Genomic DNA, 18989 nt, shown 5'->3' with positions numbered 1-18989 from the left:
CCCCCCCCACACACACACACACACACACACACACCCCCCAGGCAGCACGGGGAGCCTCACCAGCCTCGAGTGCCCGATGGTGATGATGAAGTCAAAGTAGGGCTCCAGGCCCGCCTGCTGGGCTGGGGAGTTCTCCTGCACCTGTCCCACAGCAGAGGCCACAGTCACGGCACCAGCCTTGTGACTCCCCAAGAAACCCCCCCACCCCAATGTCAGAGACTGTCCATCACGACTTCCGCTGTCCCAGCCAGGACCCGGGCACTGCACGACTGTTCCAGGCAGGCCCCACGTGGGCATTGTCAGGGTAGCTCCATCCTTGGCAAGACCGTCCTCTTTAGGAAATGGCTCTTGTCTGATCGTGACCCACACATCATGCTTCCAGAGATGCCTCACAGGAGAGCCCAGGGCAGCTCCGGGGGCTTCTAGTAGACCACACAGACACAGGGTGGCAGAGGCCTGTGGGGAAGCTGGGGCCACTGGGAAGCCAGCAGGTTTGCCAGAAAGGTTTCGATGTGGACAGGAAGGCAGGGCCCCAGGATAGATGGAACCAGAGCGGTGCTCAGAAAGACAGAGAGGGTGGGCAGCCTGTGGCCAGACGCCAGAGGGCCCCAGACCCTGTGGTGACAAATCAAGCTGAGCTGGGCAGGTGTGGGAGCTGCTGAGGAGTGCAGCTGAGGGAAGCAGACGCAAGGGACAGGGAAGAGCCCAAGCTGGGAGCCCCGTGAGAGGGAGCCCCGCGAGCAGGGCCAGAGCCCCGCAAGCAGGGCCGAATCCCCGCCTCACAGCCTAGTCTCCACTACTGTGTGGGACGGCTCCTAGCCCAAGGGGGCCTCCAACCCTGTACTCCGGAACTCACTGCTGTCCCCAAACACACAGCAACCAGGCCTCCCAGCTGGGGTAGAAATCCATCTCAAAGGCCCCATTTACAGAGCATTGCTCAAACAATGCAGCCTTTATCCCCAGGGCCGGACCCTGCGGTGGGCCCCACACCCTCAGGCCTTTGGCTGTGAGCACTTGATGTCCTGCTGGTCAGGCATCAACCCAGAGGACAGAGGGCTCACGTGGCTTCAGGTTCTGGATGCCTCCACCATGGGAAGGCCCTGTGGCTTCCGCCACCCACCAGCCCCTACAGTCTTGGATTCCCCAAGCTGAAGGAGAGCTCTCCCTGAGCCTTGGGATCCAGGCTAATTCGCCCCCGGAATTAGGACGCCCTTCTAGCTAGGTCACCACCCACTGAGCCCCTGCTTGCCACCCCCAGAGGCTGCCATGGCTTCCAACGACAGTGAGCCCAGAAACCGACTCCAGTCCCAGTTGGCCTGCGACAGGGGAGCTCTGAGCCCTGCCCCTCTCTCTTCATGGGCAAGCTGGGACAAGGTGCCTTTTGAAAGCCACTGGACAGTTACTCATGCCACTCTGCCTCCCTCTGCTCCTGAGGCCAGAGCCACCCAGCTGCCGGCCCGCTGCCCTCCTCAGTTACTCCTTGGCAGCTGCCCTCCATCATTACTGAGGTCCAAAGGCTCAGGCCTCCAATCCCGCGGCCCTCTCCCCACCCTCCGCCGTGACCTTGTCCCCTAGCTGTACTCCACTGCCCTGGCCCCGGGCCTTGCCATCGCCCACTAGGGCTCTAGCGCAGAAATAATCTAGGCGGCTGCCACCACCGCACCCCGGCTCCCGCCACAAGCGCTGCCCCCTGTCCGGCTCTCCTTTGGGGGCTCCCCAGACCCTGGGACCACAGGAGCTCCCTCCACCCCACAGCCCCTCGATGCTTGTTGCTTTCACAACACTTTCCACCGAGTTCCCCATCAGGGGATTTAATGTAATTAAAGGGACAGCAGCTGACACTTGCTGAGGATTGGCTTGGTCCCAGGGGACTGCGTCACCTGCCCTACCTTGCATTTAACCCTTTTACTAGCACCGACTTCCGCAGGAGGAAAAGTACTCCATTATTCAGAAATCTGACCCCAAGAAGTCCAACCCAGAGCCTGCACTGACAGGTAACAATCATTTCCTGGGGGGACCCTCCACACCTCCAATCTCACTGAGGGCAGGGACTTTTCCAACGTGCCTGGCACACAGTGAGAATGCCAGCATTTATAGAAGGCAGCACGCGTGTTCTTCAGTTTTTAAAAAATGTAAGTAGGTAATGTCACACTTCAGCAGAAAACGTCCCGATGGCTCCACTGGACAGAAGAAAATCCTAGATCTTTGGGGCCCAACAGACCCCTGCAAAATCTGGCCTCATCCTGTACCGCTTGTCCTCCTCACACAGGCCACTCCACCGATGCACGCCAGCCTCATCTCCTGCTCTTCCTCAACCCAACCGGCGCAACCCATCTCAGGGCCTCCCTCAGCCTAGAATGCTCTTCCCCTAAGTATCTGTACTGTCCACTCCTTCCTTCCCAGGTGTCTTGATGTGAGGTCTTTCCTGACCCCTCCATCCAAAACAGCACCCACTCATCCTCTGTACGCAAGTGCTCTACTTTCTTCTTCTCCCCAGCGCTGATCACGGCCTACCATAAATTTCTATTTCGTCTGTCTCCCTTCTCTCCGCGCCAGCAATCAAGGGTAGGCCCCATAAGAAGAGGGACGATGTCCGTTCCGTCCACTGCTTTATCTCTGGCACCCAGAACTCAGCCTGCCAGAGCACGTGCTCAAAAATACCTGCTTTTGTGGATGGAAGACCTCCAAACCCTTCACCTCTCCACTCAGCCCCTCTCCCACATTCCCCCCGCACGGCCCCACCTCTCCCTCTTGCCAAGTCCTCAATTTCTTTGCTTGCCATCAACCTGCTGGAAGATTCTCCTGATGGGATGCATTCCACTGTCCGCCTTTTATGTCAGGTGCCTCACCGTGATGCCAACCAGAGAAAGCCCATCGCCCAACACGGGGCCTGTCAACTCTGGGCCCTGAAGCCAACCTGGCTTTCCTTTTAGGAACCCCTCCTTTAGCCTTCCCGTCAGCAGCCAGGCACCAAGCTGACCAGCTTGCCGCCCTACACTTGGGTCTGCAATCCATCCACGGTGACCATGGAAGAACACGAGGTCCTTCCTCGCTGCCCTGTGGGTACACAAAGCCACCCCAACTCTCCATCTGGCTGTGGGCCCTCTCCTCACCTTCAGACTCTAGGAACCCCGCTCCGTCTCCACTTTGCCCAGAACTGCTTGTCCAGACCTCCTGGCCCCTCCCCTGCTGCCAACGCTCGCCACCCCCGTGCCTTCTGCGGCATTCTCCTGGCTCTCCCGCTGAGGCTCTCCCTCGAGAGTTGGCACTGCTCCTCGAGCCCCGGACCGGAGGCCTGTCCGACGCCAAGACGGCGGGATGCGCGCCGGCAGTCTCCTTGGCAGTCGGCGTCCACTTGGCCACCCCGACTTCATGGACCCGAGGGCGGGGAACTAGAGTCTCGGCCTTGCTGGCTCTCTCCCCAGGCCCAGCAAGGAGAAGATCACAAATACGACCTAAGTGCACAAGTGCGTCCCGGCTGGACCTGGAGTAATCTGCACCCGGGAGAAGTGCCATTCCGGGCGGCCCGACCGGACCAGGAAACGCTCCCGCTTCCTGCATGGCTGGCACTCGGGGCGCCGGCGGCCGCAGACCGGCCGGGGGCCAAAGAACCGCGGCACCGCCTCCCGCGGGCGGCTCCCACCCGGAAGGAGGCACACCCCCCACCGGGAAGGAGGCACACACAACCCCCCCTCCACCGGGAAGGAGGCACACCCCGGCCGCTCGGGGGACCGGGACCCCGCCGCTAACGCCCTCGAGCCGGCGATCAGACGTCCCCTCGCGTCCGTGCGGGCGCCCCGCCAAGGTCACCGGCGCGGCGGGGGCGACTCACCCCGTGCAGGTGGAAGCCCTCGGCGCCGCCCGCGGGCTGCTCGGCGCTGGCGCCCAGACCCATGGCGGCGGCCCGGCGGCGCAGCCCGTGTCCCGTACCGCCGTGCCCACCCTGCCGCCCAACCGGGCGCCACCAGCGCGCACTCGCCCTCTCGGCGCTCGATTGCTGGCGCCTTGTCACGTGGGCGCCTGCCTCTCCCACCCCTGACTCTGACGCTCTTAGCAACCGGCCCGTACCTCCGTCTCCAAGGACGCGCGCCTCCAACTTCCGGCCGCGAGAGGCGTGCCCAGGACCCTGACTCGGGAATCCAGCTCCGCGCGGCCCCACCAGACCCGGACTCGGAGCCGCGGGCGCCTGGAGATGAGCTGCGATGACTCCTCCCTTATGGTGCGTGGTCGGAGTGCGGCCAAGCCGCTCCCTCCGGGACTCTCCGCCCCTGGCCCCGAGACCCCCACGCCCCGCTGCTCTCCTGTCACCTCTCCGACCGCTCCTGCTGTCCCCTTTACCCGCCTTTCGCTGTCCCCGGCCGGCCGCTAATGAAGAGCCTGGCCCCCTCTGGCGTCACTGTTACCGGCGAGCGCATCTTTCTCCTCTGGTGTTCTCCGTGGGCCCTGAGCTCCAAATCAGCATTCCCACCCAGTCTTGTCCTCGAGCTCCCCCCGACCGGCGTATCCAAAACCTATCTCTACCATCTTGCCAACATCTCCCCCTCCCCTGCCTCTGCCTCTTCTGCGTCCCCCACCTCAGTAGACGGCACCACTGTTTGATCCTACAGCCTTCACGCTTCCCCATTCCCACCTCGGGTCCTGTCTATCAGCAGGAAATGTCAGCTCCTACAAGTGACCTGACAGAACCCACTGCTTTGTATCTCCTAGCCCACGATTACCACCATCTCTCCCCAGGCACCTGAAACACTCCCCCCACACACACACCCCAAAGAGTTCTCTGCTTCAGCTCTCTCTTCACCAGCAGTCCCCACACCACCACCACCACCACCACCACACACACACACATCGGAACACATCCCTCCTCCTGCTTAAAACCATTCCAACTGCTTCCTATTACCCTGAGGGTGATGTCTGGGCTCTTTCATATGGCCCACAAGACTGTTTACAACCCAACCACATCTCCTTCCCAACCCAGCACCCACAAACCTTAAGGGAAGTGAGACTTAACTTTGAAATCTCAGCCCCTGTTACTGCATGACCTTTGTCAAGGCATCGTCTCCATAGGCTTCAGCTTTTTTAACTGTGAAGGATATGGAGAGAATAATGCATAAGATAATGGGTGTAAAGCCCTTGATGCGGTTCCCAACAAGTGTGTCACCCACAGTAACTTACAACTCTAACTGGTGGTGTACCCATTCTTATTATTGGCCCTCTCTCTTTCCCCTTAGTCCCTTCCTAAGACAAAGCCTAAGCTGAATCCTTCATCACATCTGACCCAGAATCTGTGGACAATTCCCAAACACATCCAAGCTCCTCCTTCCTGGGGAACTGCAACGGAGCTACTCCTGGGGCTGGTGAAGAACAAAATGAGGCCCAAATGTTCTCTTTCCCGCCTTCCTTTTGCAGAACGGAGGAGGCGCAGGGAATAGGGGAGAAAGTGGGTGGGAACAGAGAGAAGGGACTGGGGCTCTTGCCACGGTGTCTTCCTCTCCACAGGCTGGGATCATTTACTATAGCCAAGAACAGTACTTCCACCATGTGCAGCAGGCCGCGGCCTTGGGCCTGGAAAAATTCAGCAATGACCCTGTCCTACAGTTCTTTAAAACCTACGGGATCCTCAGGGAAGGTAAGGACTTGCCAGTGTTAGCCTCCTGACCTCAGACACTAGCCCAGCACTGACACTCTGGCTCTACCTGGAACGCCTCCTTTCCCCCAGCCATGTGCCCAAGGGAAGAGTCTCATACTCAGTAGCTAGGTTCCCAGGTTAATCCACACGTGGCTCTGTAAGACATACCTAGTCGACTTTTGAGACATCAGAGAGCTCTGCCCCTCAGTGTCCCTATCTGGAAAATGAGTGGGTGGGGGGACATGACTGCATGCTTATTGGATGCATCCTAGGCTTGGAAACTGGGAGCTGGTAGTGCAGGAAAGAGGAAGGAGGAGATATGGCTAAAGGCAGGTATGGTGCTGGAGCAGGGGAGGAGCAAGTCTCCCGCAGGTGCTGACTCACTGACGGTCAGAAGGTAGTCATGGGCTGGGGGCTGGCTGAGCTGCCCGTGGCCAACCTCAGTGGACATGGAGGGATAAGTGTAATCTGTGGCTCTTGAGCAGCTAAGCTGAGAATGCCCTGAGGTCCTTCTTCAGAACTGACCCCCCAGCCCCAAATCCCGGCCTCACAGGTGTCCCTGCGAGTACTCACAGGTACATCTGAGCTCCAAGCCCTCCAGCCCCTGGCAGCCTGGACCATGGTGTCGGCAGCCCCTCCAGGGAACTTGGGCCACTGGGGATGTTTGGATCTGTTAGCCTAATGATTCTGGGTGAAGCCAGGTGGTGCCAAGCCTTGAGTCAGCTCTGACAAGGGCTCCCATGTGTCTGCCACAGAGCCTCCTGCCCTCTGGGGACATAACCACATGGGCTCTTCTTTGCAGAGCACATCCAGGATGCCATCAGCAACCTGGAGAGCATCCGGAATCATCCGGACGTGTCCCTGTGCTCCACCATGGCCCTCATTTATGCTCACAAGTGCTCTGAAGCCATTGGTGAGTGCAGCAATGCCCAGCAAGGCCTGGCCCCGCCGGGGGAAGACAGCCCCACTCCAGAGCTGCACCCCCCGCAGGGGTTCCCACGGGAGGAGGGTACACCAGTGCCAGCACATGCCGTTGGCCTGTGAGGAGTGGCTTCTCTTCTCTCCCCTTGGGGGCCTTAAAGAAGATCCTGTGCCCAGGTCCCGCTGAGTGGGAGCCACAGACAAAGAGCATGACAGTGGGAGGGGGCCTCCCTCCAGATCCCAGGAGTTGGGAAGATGCCCCGCTTTCCTTTGCCCAGACCCTGTTAAGACAAATCAAGTCGATATAAATAATTCCACCCCTAATGTCCATCTCTCTAGAGTCAAGGAAAGATTCCAAGACACTACAAACAACTCTTTCCCCTCTCGGGATGGATTGTGGGCCTGAGGCAGGGGATTCCGTTTGGTCTGTCTACTTGGCAGACTGCTGGGCACAGGGGAGAAAAGATAAACCTCGGACAGCAAACCCAAGTCCCGGCGTGGGCGGCTCCCGTGGCCTGCAGGCCCCGGGCTGGCATGTGGTCTGCTGTGTGCTGAAGGAGGCTCAGAGTGGCCTCTGAGAGGCAGCTCCTGGGGCCCTCAGTGCCTCCCGCAGGACCAGGCAGCCCTCCTCCCTCTGACTCACCCTCTTCCTCCTCTCGGATTCACAGATGGAGAAGCCATTCAGGAGCTTGAGAGCAGCCTGAAGGAAATCCGCAAGACAGCCGGCGCAACGGCGCTCTACTATGGCGGCCTCTTCCTCTGGCTCGTGGGCCACCATGACAAGGCCAAGGAGTACATCAACCACACCCTGAAGATCTACAGCAGCTCCAGAGAGGTACCGGCTCAGGCATCGAGGGGACAGAGCTGTAGAAAGCAGCACCCAAACACATCCGAGTGGGGTAGCTGTTACTCCCGTGGAGCACCCTGGGATTGGGAGAGGGCCGCACCCGGGCACCAACAAGACCCCAGGTCTCATGGGAGCCCCCACCCACATTGTCTCAGGGTTTAGCCGAGTACACGCTGGAATGTGTCCGGAGTCTAATCTGCAGACAGCTTAGCCGTTCTGTGGCCTGGACTGTATATTTTTTTAAATGTTTTTTAAACTTTTTTTTTTTTAAAGATTTTATTTATTTATTTGACAGAGAGAGAGACACACACAGCGAGAGAGGGAACACAGCAGGGGGTGTGGGAAAGGGAGAAGCAGGCTTTCCGTGGAGCAGGGAGCCCTATGCGGGGCTTGATCCCAGAGCCCTGGGATCATGACCTGAGCTGAAGGCAGATGCCTAATGACTGAGCCACCCAGGCGCCCCTGTACTGCATATTTTTTAAATCTTGAATTAGTTGCCGACGTTTAGAAATCAAAAGATTTTTACGTAAAAGCCCAGATTTCCTGGTTCTTTTGGAAAACTAGATGAGTTGGCTACACTGGACCTACCTTCCCTCCTTGCAGTGGTCTGCTGGATATCAGTGGTGGCCCATACAGTAGATTCTCACACGTGGTGGATCAGGACCAGTGGTAGAGTTTGAAGCCTCAATCTAGGCTCAGTCTAGTCTCCACCTCAGCAGGGGATGATCTCACCCCTCAAGGGGGTGAAAATTGGTTCCCCGAGGAGGGGGTGAGAAAAATCTTACTGTTTATGTACAGAACACAGATTTACACACTGCATAAACAGATAGTGTATCTGTGATATTAAAATGTCTTGGAGGGAGAGGAAATGATTAGGGAAAATGTCTGAAAATGCTCCTTAGGAGGGGAGCAATGGGAAAGAGTTGAGAAACACTGGTCTAGGGCATGCGGGATGCTTCAGGGCAATGTCATCCAAGTGCCCTGTGACCTCACCTCCCAGGCCTGGCCACCCATCTGCCAGCAGGGGCTGGGTGAAGACTGGAGCAGAGCCTGCAAGCCCTGGAGCTCAGAATGGCTCCTGCTCACTCCCCAAGAAAGCATTCCCGCCTCCCACACAGTCCAGGCCCTGTGCTGGGCTAAGGCATGGAGAGAGCAGGAGAGGCTATGCCCAGTGGCCCGTGGTAGCCTCCTGACCCCAGTGTAGGGTGAACAGGCAGTGACAAGACAGGTAAGAGTATGTCAGTAGGGGCAGCAGAGCCGTGGGGGTCCCAGGGAGGTCCCACCTTCAGCCTGGAAGGTCATGGAAGGCCTCCGACAGGAAGGTGCCCCTAGGCTGAGTTTGAGAGACTCGAGGTAGTTAATCAGGGGAAGGGGTTTGGTTGGGAGTGCTGTGTGGGGACAGAAGCAAGCAGAGCCAAGTCCTGGCAAGTGGGAGGGAGCAGGGCTGCCCTGGGGTCTGCAAGTAGGTGTGCCTAGTGGGGACTCAGGGTGCAGAGTGACAGGGGTGGGACATGACGGGGGAGAGCAGGCTGGGCCAAGGCTCTGCAAGACCAAGGACTTCATCTTCTGTCTTGTTCTGATCCCAGAGCTATGTGCTCCGAGGCTGGGTGGACCTCACCTCAGACAAGCCCCATACCGTGAAGAAATCCATCAAGTACCTGGAACAAGGAATGCAGGACAGCAAAGATGTGCTGGGGCTGATGGGAAAGGTGGGCAGTGGGGGGAGGGGAAGGATCCCTCCTGGGCCATTGGAGCCAGGGACCCTCTGTCTTTGGGCCCTCACCTGGCCGATGAGGGGCGGGGACCCAGAGAGGGTCAGGGTCACACAGCAGCCCAGGCTTGGCTCTCGCGATCCTGCCTGCTCAGTCTGAGTCCCCTGTCTTGTTCTGCATGGGGTCTCCTCAGGGTCTGTCCTTTTTTCTCCGCATCTTTCTGTCCCGCTTTCTCTTCTCACCTGTTAAGTTCAGTGGGCCATAAGAGAAAGGAGATACGTGGTTTGTGTTGTCTGATCTCAATTTAAATTAAGTTCCTTTTTTCTTATGTGATCCCCAGTGGATCAACATATGAAGGAAAAGCTAGCCCTCTTATTCTCTTCTCTTAGTATATATCTTCTTAGAAAATGAATATGTACTCATTAAAAAAACAGAAGGCTAAAAAAGTCAAAAGACGAATTAAAATGATGCCCTTCATGCTCCCCCTCCAAACAGCTCATGTGGATGTTTTAGGGCCTTAGCGTTTCCCAGTCTTTTTTCTATGCATGCAGTTCAGGGTGTGCCTTAGAAGGGCACCGAGCACCCTCCACAGGGACGGAAATAGGGTTGTTGTTATTTAATTTAATTGTAATCATAAGGCATCTTATCATTCGGTTTCCTTTTCTTCCTGTAAGATTTTGTCATAAGCCAATGTCATTTTGAACAGCTCCATCAAGCCAATCCCCCATTGTATGGACCTCATATAATTTGCCAATCCAATCCCCTATTGTTCGGACATAGAGATTGTTTCCAGTTTACACTTAGAAATGAGTGCTGCAGTGAGCCCGTGTGTGCACAAATCTTTATCTAGAACAATCCTCCTCTTGTTTTTAATAAGTCTCTTGAGGGCAGGTTATCGAAGGTCTAACATAAGCTATCCTTTTCAGAGTCCAGTTTCAAGTCCTTGGGGAGCATTGCTCTCTGCCCCTCAAACACCTGGGTCATAGCTCACTCAGGAGAACCTGGTGGCTCCCACTGGCCTGCAGAGGCCAGAACCCCAGCCCAGTGGGCCTTGACAGAGAAAAAGTGCCACAGCCGACCCCCCATCAAGAGGGTTGCCTGTAAGCCCGAACTGACCCTGGGCCCCAGTGAGCAGTTTTCAGTGATAAGCTTCAAGGAAGTGAATGGCAAATGAGTGGGCCATTTGTGGAACTGGAAAGTGCCCAGCACCTTCAGGTCTCCCCCTAGGGGTGGCCCACACGTGGCCTTGCCGTATCCCACATCTGCTAGGACTCCCCTGTCTCCCCGGAGCCCTTGCCTTGCCTGTCCAGGAAGCCAAGCCTGCTGCGAACTTTGGTCTGTGACTCTGAGGGATGACTCCTGGCCCCGGGGCTTGGAGGGATTCCCTGGCACAGCTGAGGGGACCTGCAGCACCCCTGTGTCAGGCTCTGCTCCTGTTCTGGTAGAGACCCTGACACCCCCCCCCACCCCCCGCCCGACCTCCCTTCCTGGGCACTGATGGAGGCTCTTCTCTTGGGCTTCCAACAGGCAACCTACTTCATGTTGCAGCAGAACTACTCGGGGGCACTGGAGGTGGTGAACCAGATCACTGTCACCTCAGGGAGCTTCCTGCCTGCCCTGGTCCTAAAGATGCGGCTATTCTTGGCTCAGCAGGACTGGGAGCAGACGGTCGAAATAGGCCACAGGTGAGGGGCGGGGGTCAGCGGACACCACCACACCAGCGTGCTGCTGCTTTCCTTTTTCTTTTTTTGACAAAGCCAAGGGTGCTCATATGTTCCCATCTTACAAGCTGGGGGATGGGAGACGTCATGTATTTGATGGAACAAGACATGAAAGTAAATATTGTCAACAGAGGAGGTATGAATAGTGATGCGATCCTATGGCGGGGGGACAGGGAGGCCTCTGATGGACAAAGACATGGGCGTATCTAGAGGTATAAACACATTGTTTAGGAGACAGGTGGAGGGAGTGACCCAAAGAGCCCAAAGCAACCAAGGTTACAGGGCAACAAGCAGTTCCCTCTAAAGAATGGGGGGGGCCGGTAGGGAGGCATAAAGGGACTGTTGCCTTATTTAATTGTTTTAAACTATGGGTATGATACACTGTAATAAAAACTTCAGGGGGCAAGATCGTTGGTGACCGGGAGAAGACTTTTAGCTGAAGCTGGGCACATCAGCTAGACAGTAAGAGCTGGGGAGTTCCTGGAGTTTGTGGAAGCCAGACACCAAGTTGAGGTGACTTTGGAGTATTGTCATTGTCAATAGAAATAAAGACCACTTGGGGGGAGGGATGTTTGATGCCAGGTTTTCTGAGGATGGACTTTTCTAGATAACTGAAGCTTATCTCTTTAAACTCTGACGCTTGAACTGTTTTTATTAAGTAATTCTAAAATGCATGCTACTCATTTGCTTCCTAAAAAGAGTTAACAGACTATTTTTTTTCTGAGTGACCACAAGTCATCACTATGAATCATTACTAAATTGTGCTACTATACAGCACAGCTCAAAACCAAAACAAAACACAAGCAGACCTCTATCTTCCCTGTGGAGGGATGGTAATTCCTCTGATGATCATCCCTGGAATCTGTGTCCCAGAGAGAGGCTCCCGATAGCAAATGAACATGATTTGGTCCTGCTCAACCCACGGGGGCCCCCTCATGCAGTGCCTCTGTGGGCCTCGGCTTCTCTGTCCCACAGTTGACACCTGGCCAGTGTCCTCAGCAGGAGCTGGGTCAAGAGCTTGCTTTGGAGCTTGGCCTTCAGCCAGCGGGATCCTGGGAGCACCTGGCTAAAGGCCACAACCATGGTATGCGCAGTCTCTCTCGCCCAAGGCCCTGCTGCCCTACCTGAGGGAACAGTGGTTAGTGCCAGTGGGCTGAGTCCCACACCCATTGCCTGCCCTCATGGGGGTGTTCCCCAGCTAGTGGTACTCTTTATGATTTCCTGGCAACTCCTTCCTATGGGGCTGTTCTGCTCTCGTTTTCTAACTCTTGAGTCAGATGCCTGGCTCATCCATTCTCAACTTTCTTTTAGAGTATAAGCATTTAAGTCTGTGCATGTTCCTCAAGGTACCATTTTAGCAGTATCTACACATTTGGATGTGATATTTTCAGTATCATTTGGTTCTAAGAATTTTCTAATATCCATTCTGATTCTTCTTTAGTCCATAAGTTATTTTAAAGTTTTCTTTTTTTTTAGTTTCCAAATGTATTTGGTGCCCAATACTTTCAGAATCACCATAAAGGGTTAGAACTGTTTGAATGTTGACTGCCTCGTCGATCCTGTTGGAATTTTGGGTGTTAATCAGAATAATCCTCTATGAAGCACAAGGCCATCCCTGACAGGCTGAAAAATAGGAAGTTTCCTATAAAGAAACAATATTGAAAACCCCATAGTTTGTATGACCGGAAACTGTGTCTTCACAATGACACATGAACAAGCTTCCCTTTCTATCATACAGCCACAGATGATCCCCCAAGCATCTCTCCACCACCCTGGGACCGAGGGACCATGGACAGGACCATGATCGTGTCTGTGATAGTTGGAATATGAATAGGCTTCTGTCACAAATCACCCCAGACACATGACTTAAATGACATTCCTCTCTCAGGTAGAAGTCTGGGTGGTTGTCCAGGACTGGAACAGCAGCTTAACTCTGTAGGGTGCCAGGCTCCTTCTGTCTTGCAGCTCTACCATTCCTAGGATGTGGCTCACATGGCCCACGTTTCAGCCAGCAGGAAGGAGGAAAGAGAAGAAAGAGAAGGTGGGCTGTAAGAATACAGCTAGATGTCACCTGGGGCACTTCCACTCACATCCTATTGGCCAGAACTTAATCATAGGCCACACCTAAGCTGCAGGGGAAGGCTAGGAGATGTAGTCTTTATTCTGGGCAGCCATGAGTCCAGCCAGATAGGGAGTTCCATTATTAAAAGGAGAAAGGGAGACTGGATATTTCCAGACAATCAAGAGTGGCTGCCGCACCATTCTAGCCTGGCCTATGAATACTCTCAATTCATGTGTCTCCTCTTCCTATTTCAGAATCCTAGAAAAAGATGAATATAATATCGATGCCCGCCAAATCCTAGCTGTGCATGAGCTTGCAAGAGAAGGCAACATGGCCACAGTAAGTTCTTTCAAGACTTAGGGGTTGGGCCTTGAAACAAGCACAGCCTAGGTGGAAGGGCTCTTAGAGCCCGCATCCCCAGGGCCTCGGAGGGTGCTCCCTGGATCTCAGCTCCCTCCCTTCTCCCTCACCTCTTACTCTCTGTAAGGAGGTCAGGAGGTCTGCTCTGGTTTGCTCTTTGTGGGGGCAGTGAGGTTGATTCTGGCTCTGCCCCGTGTTACCTGTGTGAGGCTGGGCAGGTTCACCTGGAGAAGCCCCGGGCCCCTCATTCGTAAACTGGAGATACCTTCAACCACTTTGTGAGGTTGGTAGAAGGACTAAGTGGGATGACATGTGCGAGAACTTGGAACAGTGCCTGATTTCGGGAAATGCCATTTTTTAAGGAGTAGCTGAAACCGCTCAGGTATTGGCCAGGTAGAACCTAGCCCCAGACTTGCTCCTAAGCCCTGTAGTTTTCCAGAGAAACCCAAAACAGTCTTCAAACAGCCAGACACATCTGGAATTCTTCATGAAAACCTCAATGCCCAGACAGGTTTTTATTTTCAAGAAGAGTGTGTGTTTCCAGCCACAACATTGCCTTTTGAATAAAAGCATTGCCTCTGTAAAGAGTGACAAATCAGGAGTCTGTTAGGGTTTCATGATGGGAAGAGGAAGCTTCTGGTTCCTTCTGCACAGCTCTGAGACTATGGGTTTTGTGGGGTGGGGTGAGATGGAGGGTACAGTCCATATTTGGGAGAAACCCTCAACAAGGGCCCCAGAGCACTCTCTGGGTAGGACCATGAGGAGAATGGGCCTGTCCTCAGCTCCTTGCATCGCCAGAGCCCTGGGCAGGCCTTCCTGGGGCCTGGCCTGAGGGTGAATCCCAGGGGCAGAGTTAGCATTAATGCCCCTCCTTCACCCCCCCACCACCTCAACCCCTGGGATTTGCCCCATTCCCCAGGCCTGGCTGCTCAGTGCTAACGTTGCCCGCATCTACTGAGCAGAATATTCCTGCCCCATTCAGGGTTTCGCCTGGCTCTTGAGCCAGCCCATGGCCTGGTGGGCTGCTGTGTGGGCACTGTGACAACTGGCTCTGGCTGGGGAGTGGGGTGGGGTGGGGTGGAGGGGGCCTGAAAGGGCAACTTCTCTTCACAAATCCATGAACAAAGGGGCAGTGCCAGCTCTTGGCTGAGCAATGCTCCCGAAAGCCCCACCTACGGGCCCACCCCAGTCCAGTTGAATCCAAATCTCTGGGGCTGGCTCCTGGGCATGGGTATTTTAAGATCTCCCAGGGGATGCTGGGGTTGAAACCTCTGCCCAACTCCCATTTTATATATTACCTTTGACCTTGTCTGTTTTGTCCCCCGCAGGCTACCAGTCATGTTAGAAATCTGATTAAGGCACTGGAGACAAGAGAGCCTCAAAATCCAAGCCTCCATTTAAAAAAAATTCTTGTGATTAGCAGGCTGGTAAGAAGGTCCTTTTCAGGTTTCTGAATCGTGCTTCTTGCTGTGTTCCTAAGGGGAGCGCTATGGCCCCCTGGAAGCTGCCTGGGTAACCTGTCCTCCCCTCTCTGGCTCAAACTTGGCCTCTCCGGCTGGTGGCCCATACCCAGTGGCCCCTACCTGCCTCTGGCCGATAACTGTATCATGTAGGCTCTGTATCTGGGCCCAAACACTGCTCAGAGACACTGTAAAGACCAGCACGATCAAGGCTGGAAGTGCTTTTAGAGTAGGAGGTCCCTCATTTGGGGGAAGAGGGCAGTATTATGGCTGTTACACAGCAGAGCCATGCCCGGCCGTGGCTCGGGGTGCAGGGGTGCCCGACTGCCATATTCTCTCTGTGGAAGTGACCTGGAAAGGTGGGCCTGCCTGTACCTCTCTGACCAGACCAGGTGCAAACAGACCAGGTTGCCAAACAATCTGTCTCTGTCGGACCCTTCAGCCCCAAAGCAAGATTTACTAGAAGGAATTACTGCAAAAACTGGGGTAGCTCCACGGCCTTGGGAACCAGACCATAGGGTCAAATGCCATGGGGACACCATCTCTCCCGCAGAGACACAGATCTGTGTCTGATGCTCTCTGCTCGTTCTGCACATCTGGCAGGGAACGTGGCTGCTCACAGCCTTCGGAGCCATTTCCCGTCAACGGGACACAAAAGAGCTTCTCTGACCCAGCCTTAGTTTTTGAAAAACTTCTTGGTGACTTGGACCAATTATTGTGGCCAGACAGGAGATGGGCCCTTTGGAGGGCCCTGTGCCTGGAGGCAAGTTCCACAGATGTGGATGAGGTTCTTTGGAAGCTGGGCAACTGCACAGACCCAGATGTGGGTCGCAGGCAGCCCTTAGGCTCTCCTGAGCAGCCCCCAGCAGGTCTGCCGAAGTGTCTCCTGATTCTGACGTGGCCTTGTTCCGACAGGCTGGACTGACTGGTTTCCGTGTTCCCATGTGTCCATTCCTTGCAGTGTGGGAGGCACCAGGAGATTCTACGGCTGGTGTGCAGCTTCATCGAGCACACATTCATGGCCACACCCTCCTATGCCCATGTGGCCACAGAGCTGGGCTATCTCTTCATCCTGCAGGACCAAGTGAGGGAGGCATCTCTGTGGTACTCGGAGGCCATGAAATTGGACGAGAGCAGTGTGGCTGCCTTGACAGGTCTATGCAGGTTGGGCAGGGTGGGGGGCGGCGGGGTGGGAGGTGTGGGCAGGCAGGTAGCAGGGTAGCCTCTGTGGATCCAGAAGAGAGGTGCTGGGAAGCATTCTCCCTAGAGGGTGAGTTTGGGCGTATATTGCATGATGGGGCACCTTTCCACGACAAAGAAACAGAAACGCATACTCCAACAGAGGCAGAGATGGGGCAGCTAAAGAAATGAGTAGACCGATTTTTCCCCCAGAGAGCTCCAGGAAAAACAGAAATTAAAAAAAAAACAAAAAAGCAAGCTCAGGGTCACTGGAGGTTGGGAGCAAAACGGGCCGTGGGGCAGTCGGCGAGAATGCAATCAAGCAGGCCCTTAAGGGGAGTGGGGCAGGAGAGAGCGGAACAGAGCCCCTGATGCTTCCCACCACCAGCGGAGCGGCGAAGGGCAAAAAGACTTGCTGCTCCCCACACAGGCCATATCCCCTGACATTCCCCCACCTGGCTCAATCCTTCCCCACTTCCTCATTCAGGGGAGACCCCCAGCCAGTCAGCCGGAAAGGAAGTCCACCGGCCTGAATGGCCGTCCCACATGCCAGCCCAGGCGAGCCCTGTCAGGTGTGTGCTGGAGTCACCCTCTCATCTGACCTGTCTCGGAAAAATCAGTGACCTTAACAGTTTGGGAAATGTGCCTCAGCTGCTAATACTCATCAGTCTAGTCCATTTGTAAATCTGCTAACAGTCTGAAAGAGGGGAGAGCCCTCTGAGGAGCAAAGTTAAAGCCAGATACAGACAAGACTTCCCCTCCCCTACTAATACACCTCCAGTGTTTGCAGAGGCTATAATGTCAGTCAATAAGTAAAGAACAGGCTACTGTGAGAAAGGTTATGGGGAACAAAAAAGTTACTGAAAATTAAAAATACGATTGCAAAGTACAAAATTCCATTGATGAGCCAAATGGTGGGAAGGATAGGAGTGAAAGCCAAGGTGGTGATTAGGAAGACAATCAGGAATAAATACACCAAAATGACCAGGAAATATCTATAAAGAAGGAATAGTAAGAATAGATGGATTTGTCTGCCCAAATCCAAAACACATTAGGAGACAACAGTAGTTAAGTCAGCTTGAGGCCAACGCTGGAATAATGAGGCAGATAAATGGCACAGAAACAGGTCTTACAAATAAGGTGACATTTCAAACCAATATGGAGGTAGGTTTCAATAACTCATGGCTGGACGTCTGGCTATCCAGTATGAAAAAAGTAAAGGAAGTTCCCATCTCACACCATACTCAAAAATAAACTCCAGTTTATCGGCTCAGTTGGTAGAGCACATGACTCTGGATCTTGAGCTTGTGAGTTTGAGCCCCACATTGGGGGGAGGAGGGTAGAGATTAGTTAAAAAATAAAAAATAAACTCCAGATGAATTAAATATTTAAACATAAAAATTCAATTGGACTTGGCTTCCCTGGGGGAAACTCAGAGGATGGAAGGGAAAATATCTTACCAATTTGACTATGTAAAAATTTAAAACCAATGGATGGCAAAAGACACTGAAAAATACTTAAGAGGGAAATGGCAAACTAATGGAAAATGTTTGCTACAAAGGATTAATCATCTTAATATATAAAAAGAAAACAACCCTAAAAGAAAAACAGGCTAAAGCTATGTATGGGAGACTCATAGTAGAAAAGAAAAAGGCCATTCAATATATGAAAAAGAAAACGTTCCTTTTCCCTGGCAATAAAAAAAAAAAAAAGTGAATTCAAATGAGTTACTATTCACTTTTTAGACTGGCAAAGAGTAAAACATGTCTGCAAGGTTGTAGGGAAAGGCCACTTTCAAGTTCTTGGCTGTAGTATTAATTGAAATGTCTTTGGAGGACAAGTTGGCCTTATCTGTCAACATTTTAGATATACATGCCCTTTGACCCATCCGCTCAACTTCAGGAATTAGAACACGGAAATATGTTTACTGTGGCCGTGCAACATTTAAGCATCAAAAGCAAACTAGATGTTAGATGAGGTGTCCTTCAGTGGGGCCACAAATACAATGTCACATCCACAGTGGCATATTATGTTATCATTAAAGAGAACGGGGTGAGTGTATATAAACTAAAGTGTCTCATGTAGATGCATACACATTGCTAGAAAGATGGTTGACTATACCGCAAATTGTTAAGTGCGGTTACCTCTGGAGAGAGACCTGCTTCAAGCTGGAGCATGAGCTAGGGACGTTTTTCCATATCGGCTCACGCTTTGAATTCCTTACCCTGAGCATGATCACCCTTCCTTCCGCTGTCTCATTTGTGCTCCTTGGCCTGCTGGCTCCGTGTCAGAGCTGGCTGCTCATGCTCACTCTATCCCGGGCCCAGGGATCATCTGGTGCCAGATCCTGGACGGCCACCTGGAGGAGGCTGAGCACCAGCTGGAATTCCTGAAGGAGGTGCAGCAGTCCCTCGGAAAGTCTGAGGTCAGAGCTCTCTGGGAACATGGGTTGCTCCAGGATTTGGTGTCCCCCCCCCCCCCGCCCAGTTTCCAGTATCCAGCCGCCCATGCGGCCTGGACTCCTGCTTCACCCCCGCCTACCCACTGCCCGGCTGGCGTTTGTGCCAAAGACCTGGACCTGCCTCCCACAGGTGCTGGTTTTCCTCCAGGCCCTTCTGGCATCCCGGAAGCACACGGGGGAGCAGGAAGCCACTGCCCTCCTGAAGGAGGCTGCAGAGCTACACTTCTCCAACATGCAGGGCCTCCCCCTGGGCTCCGAGTACTTCGAAAAACTGGACCCCCTCTTCCTGGTCTGCATCGCCAAGGAGTACTTGTTCTTCTGCCCCAAGCAGGTTAGCAGAAGTCCTATCCTCATGGCAGGGGTCTGGAGCAGAGGTCTGGACAGAGGCAGGGACCTCACCTGGCTGGCCACCAGGCCACTCTGTGCCCCTGCAGTAAGGGAATCCCTTCTCCTTCAAACTTGCATGTGTAGCATGTGAATCACCTGAGAGTTGTTCCAGGGCAGATTCTGATTTGGGGTGGGGGTTGGGGGCTAGGGGGAGGGAGTCCACCTCTGGACCAAGTTTCCAGGTGATGCTCGAGCTGCTGGTCCACAGACCACACATGGAGGAGCAGGGCACTAGCCTGTGCCCCTGCCTTCA

The 18989-nt window shown here is 54.2% G+C and overlaps 2 protein-coding genes across 6 annotated transcripts in view; one reads left to right on the top strand and one right to left on the bottom strand.

Annotated features, from left to right (window-relative positions):
• GORASP1 (golgi reassembly stacking protein 1) overlaps positions 1-4012 on the bottom strand; it is a 10559-nt gene extending 6547 nt beyond the window's left edge. Inside the window, exons 1-2 of the mRNA XM_025884154.2 lie at positions 3833-4012; positions 61-141 (exon numbers count right to left, since the gene is read on the bottom strand). Coding sequence (XP_025739939.1) covers positions 61-141; positions 3833-3895 — 144 coding nt within the window. The 5' untranslated portion in view covers positions 3896-4012. The remainder of the gene's footprint in view (positions 1-60; positions 142-3832) is intronic.
• Positions 4013-4072: 60 nt separating this feature from the next.
• The window catches only part of TTC21A (tetratricopeptide repeat domain 21A), a 40669-nt gene continuing 25752 nt past the window's right edge, over positions 4073-18989 (top strand). For 3 of the 5 annotated variants that reach the window (XM_073901779.1, XM_073901778.1, XM_025884115.2), the window contains exons 1-11: positions 4073-4219; positions 5497-5626; positions 6429-6539; positions 7216-7382; positions 8981-9103; positions 10634-10791; positions 13144-13228; positions 14578-14676; positions 15671-15863; positions 18216-18313; positions 18480-18680. In XM_073901779.1, the coding sequence (XP_073757880.1) occupies positions 4193-4219; positions 5497-5626; positions 6429-6539; positions 7216-7382; positions 8981-9103; positions 10634-10791; positions 13144-13228; positions 14578-14676; positions 15671-15863; positions 18216-18313; positions 18480-18680 (1392 nt within the window). In that variant the 5' untranslated portion in view covers positions 4073-4192. The remainder of the gene's footprint in view (positions 4220-5496; positions 5627-6428; positions 6540-7215; positions 7383-8980; positions 9104-10633; positions 10792-13143; positions 13229-14577; positions 14677-15670; positions 15864-18215; positions 18314-18479; positions 18681-18989) is intronic. The other 2 variants (XM_073901785.1, XM_073901787.1) reach the window with 2 other exon arrangements.

This window comes from Callorhinus ursinus, unplaced genomic scaffold (assembly GCF_003265705.2).
Source record: "Callorhinus ursinus isolate GAN/ISIS: 27379988/994484 unplaced genomic scaffold, GSC_fseal_2.0 scaffold1, whole genome shotgun sequence".
NCBI classification, from domain to species: Eukaryota; Metazoa; Chordata; class Mammalia; order Carnivora; family Otariidae; genus Callorhinus; species Callorhinus ursinus.
The sequence above is the reverse complement of the archived record's forward strand: the minus strand, read 5'-3'. Positions and strand labels throughout refer to the sequence as shown.